Genomic DNA, 6,691 nt, shown 5'->3' with positions numbered 1-6,691 from the left:
AAAAAAAAAAAAAAAAAGTTAAGTGGGCATGGTGGCAAGTGCCTGTAATGCCAGCTACTCGGGAGGCTGAGGCAGCAGAATCACTTGAACCCAGGAGACAGAGGTTGCAGTGAGCCGAGATTGCATCACTATACTCCAGCCTGGGCAACAAAAGTAAAAACCCATAAAAAAAAAAAAAAAAAAAAAGCACCTATCTGATGTCACTGAAAAGCAAACAAAAGCAAGAGGGTTGTGGAGTGGCATCAAAACTTGGAGAAATGGGCCAGGCATGGTGGCTCACGCCTGGGAGGCCAAGGCAGTCAGGAGTTTGAGACCAGCCTGGCCAATATGGTGAAATCCCATCTCTACTAAAAATACAAAAAAAAAAAAAAAAAATTAGCCAAGCATGGTGGTGAGTGCATGTAATCCCAGCTACTAGGGAGGCTGAGGCAGAATGGCTTGAACCCAAGAGACAGCGGTTGCGGTGAGCCCAGATCACGCCACTGCACAGCAGCAAGTGAGACTCCATCTCAGAAACCAAAACAAAACCAAAAAAACTTAGAGAAATGGACTTCGAGGGGGTGAGTTTTTTGCTTTTCCCCTCTCATTGCCCTTGAAGCTTAGAGCACCAGCGCTGGACCACACTGGAGCAGCAGAACAGGAAAATAAAGTTCAGTAGAAACCCTGTCAGCCGGGCACGGTGGCTCACACCTGTAATCCCAACACTTTGGGAGGCTGAGACAGGCAGATCACAAGGTCAGGAGTTCAAGAGGAGCCTGGCCAACATGGTGAAACCCTGTCTCAAATACAAAAATTAGCCTGGCATGGTGGTGGGCACCTGTAGTCCCAGATACTCAGGATAGGAGATAGGAGAATCGCTTGAACTCGGGAGGTGGAGGTTGCAATCAGCTGAGATCCTGCCACTGCACTCCAGCTTGGACAACAAGGAGAGACTTCATCTCAAGAAAAAAAAAAAAAAAGAAGAAGAAAGAAAAGAAACCCTGTCATTCCAACCAGATGGACCAGGAAAGGAAAGGGCTCCACACTCTCTGCAGAGCGAGAAGAGGGGGGCAGTCCTAGAAGAAACAGAGCTAGAGAAGGGGGTCCCTGATTCTATGTGTGACCTGGGGTGACCACCATATCACTGTCTGCCCAGGACTTTCTCGGATTTACTATTGAAAGTCTCACATCCTGGGAAACTCCTTAGTCCCAAACTGGGATGATTGGACTCCCTAGAATGAATTCACACAAGTCTTGGGCTCCCCGCTGAACTGCGGGTGCAGGAGACAAACCCAGACCAGCCTAACAAAAACTCTGAAAACAGACCCAAGTTTGGAAATGCCACTCATAGGAGGTGAAACAGAACTCGTGGTCTGAAACTAACCAGCCTGATTGCCAGCTGAAACCAAACAAACCCACCTTCTCTGCGGAATTGTTAACAGGACTAAGAATCTACACAACATACTGTTCACAATGTCCAGGATCCCAGATCGTTACCATACAAATGTTGAAATGTGACCAATGCTCAAAGGAAAAGACAGTCAACAGATGCCAACCCTGAGATGACCCGATATTGGAATTTTCAGAAAAAGCAGCCGTTATAACTATACTCCATGAAGTCAAGATAAACACACTTGGCCAGACACGCGGTGGCCTCCTCACAGGTGGGGGCAGTGAGCTGTGATCGAACCACTGCACTCCAGCCTGGGCTGTAGAGAGAGACCCTGTCCTCCCCAAAAGGGAGGGGTGGCATGTGACAAACTTTCTGTGCCTCCATTTCCTCATCTGTAAAGTGAAGAGAAATCACAGTCATAATCATTTTTAAAGAGGCAAACATGGCCGGGCACAGTAGCTCACACATGTAATCCCAGCACTTTGGGAGGCCAAGGTGGGTGGATCACTTAAGGTCAGGAGTTCCAGGCCAGCCTGACCAACACAGTGAGACCCCATCTCTGCTAAAAATACAAAAACAGGCCGGTGTGGTGGCGGGCGCCTGTAATCCCAGCTACTTGGTAGGCTGAGGGAGGAGAATCCCTTAAACCTGGGAGGAGGAGGTTGCAGTGAGCCGAGATCTTGCCACTGCACTACAGCCTGGGCGACAGTGCCAGACTCCATCTCAAAAGAAAAAAAAAAGGGCGAACATGGAGGCCAGGCTCTGTCCTGAGAGCTTTGCTTCCTTAAACCGGGTCATCCTCGGTCACGCTTTTGTTTTTATGCTCCCCATTTTACAGATGAGGGAACCGAGGCTCCCAGCAGAAAACCTGGGTCTCAGTGAGTCAGCTCTCCACTCGAGACAGGTCTCTGTCTCTCGGGGATGCTATCCCTGCCCCAGCTACCATAACAAAAACCGCAGTTTCCCTGGATCCCGCCAGGGCAAATACCTGGCCTGATGGCGCGGAGATAGGGCCGCAGAGTAAATAAATCTGCTGGCGGTGCTACCTGGGGGCCTCAGGTGGGTTCTCAGGTTCTCAGGCTTTTGACACCTGAGCCTCTCCCAGGCATTCCAGCTGGGAAGTGGGGTCCAGGCTGCCCGCCAGGCAAGTGCTTGAGGGTCTGGGGGAAATCCTAAGTAAACTCTGAAGCGGGGCTGGAGGGAGGGGTCAGTGCCCCAACGTCTCCTGGAGCTGCTTGCAGATGAGACAGGGTGCCCCCATTCCCAGGCTCTCGAGATCAGCCGGGCTGGGGAACGCGGGGGGCAGGAGTGCACGGGACTGTGCAGGGGTCCCACTGCCACCGCCCCACCACCCCCTGCCAGCCGGACACTCTCAGGGCAGAGACAAGGTCTCGGTTCCCTGCCCCCTGCACCTTCCAGCGCCTGGCTCCTGGGAGTGAGGGACGTTGGGTTGGTCGAAGCCTTGGCCTGGACCTCTCTCCAGCTCGGCCCCACGCAAATTCTCCCAGTCCCTGTCCCCAGCTCTCCCATTACAGGCTCTGCCCCTACCCCACTTCTCTTGGTCCCTGCCCCCAGCTCTCCCATTACAGGCACTGTCTCCACCCCACACTGTCCAGGGTCGCCCACTCCCCTGCTGCGAGGACTTCAGCCTGGCGAGGACGGTGAGTGGAGCCACCAGAGCGGGGACCCGGCGGGAGGGGGCAAAATGCTCAGAAAATGAAGGGCCGCAGCCTTCTCACCGACTTGCTCACAGGGGCGCCCCCAGAGCTCCCAAACTTTCCACAACAGCTTCCTGGCCCTCCCCAGCCTGGCTCAGGTGGGGTGTCATGGGTGGGCCTCGCATTCTCCCCCATCTTGCTGCCGCTGGCCTCCCGGGAACCACAACCCAGGGCCTCGGCCCGCCACGCCTATCCCTGCCCTTCCAGCACCTACCCCACAGGTATCTCCCCCTACCCTCCAGCACCCGCCCCTCCAGCACCGGCCCCACCCGCTATCTTCCCCCTACACCCCCTCCAGCACCCGCCCTGCTGGTATCCACCCCCTACACTCCCTACACCCTCTCCAGCACCGGACCCGCCTGCACCTGCCCCTCCAGCATCTGCCCCTCCAGTACTCACCTCACCTGCGCCTGCCCTGCCTGCACCTGGTCGCCCAGCACCTGCCCCACCTGCACCTGCCCCGCAGGCATCTGCCCCGCCGTACCTGCCCCTCCAGCACCTGCCCCTCCGGCACCTGCGCCTCCAGCTCCTGCCTCCATGTCCCGAGCCCGCGGCAGCTGCAGAGGCTGCGCGACTCCCTGGCCCTGCGCCTCCCGTCGGGCCGGCTCGGCTTGCGCCGCGGGCTCGGGTTTCCTGGTGCCTGCCGCGCGGCCGGTTAATAATTGACCGCCTTGTTTGCCCACGGTTGGGTCAACAGTCGCTCCCTGGCGCCCTGCGCTCCGCGGGACCTGCCTCTCCTCCTGGCAGGGGAAGACTCCGCAGGGTTGTGCAGGGCTGGAGGGGCTGGGGTAGGAGGGGGAGCCAGCCAGGCGGGACGAGAGAAGCCAGGGTGGCACACGAGAGGGCCCGAAAGGCCAGCCAGCGTCAGACAATGAGGAGTGGTGGGGACCTGGACACCCGGACAGCGCAGCTGGACGGATGTGACCTGCACGGAGGCCGAGTCACAGTGGCTGTAGCTTTCTTTTAATTTTCCAGCAAAAGAAGCCAGAAATGTAGGTTTCTGTGTGGAATCTCTTTTGTTATTGTTGTTGTTGTTGTTTGTTTGTTTTGAGACGGAGTCTTGCCCAGGCTGGAGTGCAGTGGCGAGATCCTAGATCACTGCAACGTCCACCTCCTGGGTTCAAGTGATTCCACTGCCTCAGCCTCCCTAGTAGCTGGGATTACAGGTACTCACCACCAAGCCCAGCTAATTTTTTATATTTTTGCCAAAGACAGGGTTTTACCATGTTGGCCAGGCTGGTCTTGAACTCCTGACCTCAAGTGACCCACCCCCCTCAACCTCCCAAAGTACTGGTATTACGGGTTTGAGCCACTGCACTCAGCCATGAAATCTCTTGAGTTTTTTTTTTTTTTTTTTTTTTTTTTGAGACAGAATTTCGCTCTTGTTACCCAGGCTGGATCGCAATGGCTCGATCTCGGCTTACCGCAACCTCCGCCTCCCGGGTTCAAGCAATTCTCCTGCCTCAGCCTCCCGAGTAGCTGGGACTACAGGCGCGCACCACCATGCCCAGCTAATTTTTGTATTCTTAGTAGAGACAGGGTTTCACCTTGTTGACCAGGATGGTCTCGATCTCTTGACCTCATGACCCACCCGCCTCGGCCTCCCAAAGTGCTGGGATTATAGGCGTGAGCCACTGCGCCTGGCCATCTCTTGAGTTTTTGTTGTTGTTTATTTGTTTTTGAGGCGGAGTTTCGCTCTTGTAGCCCAGGCTGGAGTGCAATGGTGCAATCTCAGCTCACTGCAGCCTTCACCTCCAAGGTTCAAGCGATTCTCCTTCCTCAGCCTCCCGAATAGCTGGAATTACAGGTGCCCACCACCACGCCTGGCTAATTTTATATTTTTAGTAGAGACAGGATTTCGCCATTTGGCCAGGCTGGTCTCGAACTCCTGACAAGTGATCTACCTTCCTCGGCCTCCCAAAGTGCTGGGGTTACAGGCATGAGCCACCTCACCTGGCCAAAATCTCTTCAGTTTTAAAAACATTTGTGTGGGATTTCTATTCTCTGCGACTGGGGAATCTGAGGCAGGTCCCAACCCAACCACCTGGAAATGCTAGAGACACAGCACCAGCATGCCAGGCAGTCTTTTATGTTCGTAGCTGAGCTCCCAAGTAGCCAGGAGAATCTTCAGGGACCAGCAATGAAGAGGGAGGGACAGAGATGCCCAGGAAGTGTGTGCCCCCAGGGGCTTTGCTCTCAGTGTCTAGGGCTTGAGTTTTCCATCCAGATACGGACAGGAGGTGAAGCCTTGGGTCTGTGAAAGGGAGTTAGGATGAAAGAGATGAACAGAAAACAAAATCTGCCTATGGCTCACAGAGGTGACAAGGAAGCTGGTGTGACCCAGCCTGGAGTCTCATTGTGGAAATAAAATCTCCCTGGGAGTTGTAGCCCTGGGCCTGTTCCTCACATGGATATGGGGTTCAAATTCAGCCTGTCTGGTAGTCTAGATGCCCCTACACTAAAAATTGTCATTTAATTGGATACGTCTTTGTAGCAAAAAAGAAAATTGTCATTTAAAAAAAAATTGGCTCTAGGAAAGAGCTCTGGTCCAAAGCAAATGTAAAACTACTCTGGTGGGACGGGACCCTCATCAGGCTGACAAGATTCCCACGGAAGCCCGGCACGGTGGCTCATGCCTGTAATCCCAGTACTTTGGGAGGCCAAGGTGGGTGGATTGCTTGAGCCCAGGAGTTCAAGATTAGCCTGGCCAACAAGACGAAACCCTGTGTCTACAAAAAATACAAAAATTAACCAGGTGTGGTGATGCATGCTTGTAATTCTAGCTATTTGGTTGACTGAGGCATGAGAACTCCTTGAACCCAAGAGGTGGAGGTTGCAGTGAGCTGAGACCATGCCACTGCATTCCAGCCTGGGTGACAGAGCAAGACTCTGTCTCAAAAAAAAAGAGCCGGGCGCGGTGGCTCACGCCTGTAATCCTAGCACTTTGGGAGGCTGAGGTGGGTGGATCACCTGAGGTCAGGAGTTCAAGACCAGCCTCACCATCATGGTGAAACTCCATCTTGAAAAAAAAAAGAAAGAAAGAAAGAAAAAAGAACCCAAGAAAATTTCCCAGAACTAAAGGACACAAATCTTCAGAAAGAGGTCACTGAGGGCCCAGCATAATGGGGAAAATACCCTCCAAAGCGACATGATTGTGAAATTGCAAGATTCTAGGAGCAAAGAAAGATTCTATAAAGGTCCGCAGGAAACAAAGTCAGTTTTATCCACCAGATCAAGAATCAGAACAAAACGGAATTATCAATGGGAATATTGAGGCTGGGCGTGATGGCTCACCCACCAAAGTGGCAATCTCAGCACTTTGGGAGGCTGAGGCAAGAGAATTGCTCAAGCCTAGGAGCTCGAAACCAGCCTGGACCACATAGAGAGACCGCATCTCTACAAAAAGAAAAAAAAAAATTAGCCAGATGTGATGATGTGCCTGTGGGTCCCAGCTAGGCAGGAGGCTGAGGTGGGATGATTACTTGAACTAGGGAAGTCAAGCCTGCAGTGACTGCAGTGGAGGTGGAGGTTGCAGTGAGCCAAGGTCATGCCGTCACACTCCAGCCTGAGCCACAGAGTGGGACCCCGCCTCAAAAGCAAT

At 53.6% G+C, this 6,691-nt stretch overlaps 1 protein-coding gene across 1 annotated transcript in view; it reads right to left on the bottom strand.

The window, feature by feature from the left end:
• PRRT1B (proline rich transmembrane protein 1B) overlaps positions 1 to 3,629 on the bottom strand; it is a 9,670-nt gene extending 6,041 nt beyond the window's left edge. The window contains exon 1 of the mRNA XM_032257664.1: positions 3,590 to 3,629. Coding sequence (XP_032113555.1) covers positions 3,590 to 3,629 — 40 coding nt within the window. The remainder of the gene's footprint in view (positions 1 to 3,589) is intronic.
• Positions 3,630 to 6,691: the final 3,062 nt, after the last annotated feature.

This window comes from Sapajus apella, unplaced genomic scaffold, assembly GCF_009761245.1.
Source record: "Sapajus apella isolate SASKATOON/1434 unplaced genomic scaffold, GSC_monkey_1.0 scaffold97, whole genome shotgun sequence".
NCBI classification, from domain to species: Eukaryota; Metazoa; Chordata; class Mammalia; order Primates; family Cebidae; genus Sapajus; species Sapajus apella.
Note: the sequence above shows the minus strand (reverse complement) of the source record. Positions and strands in the feature narration are given on the sequence as shown.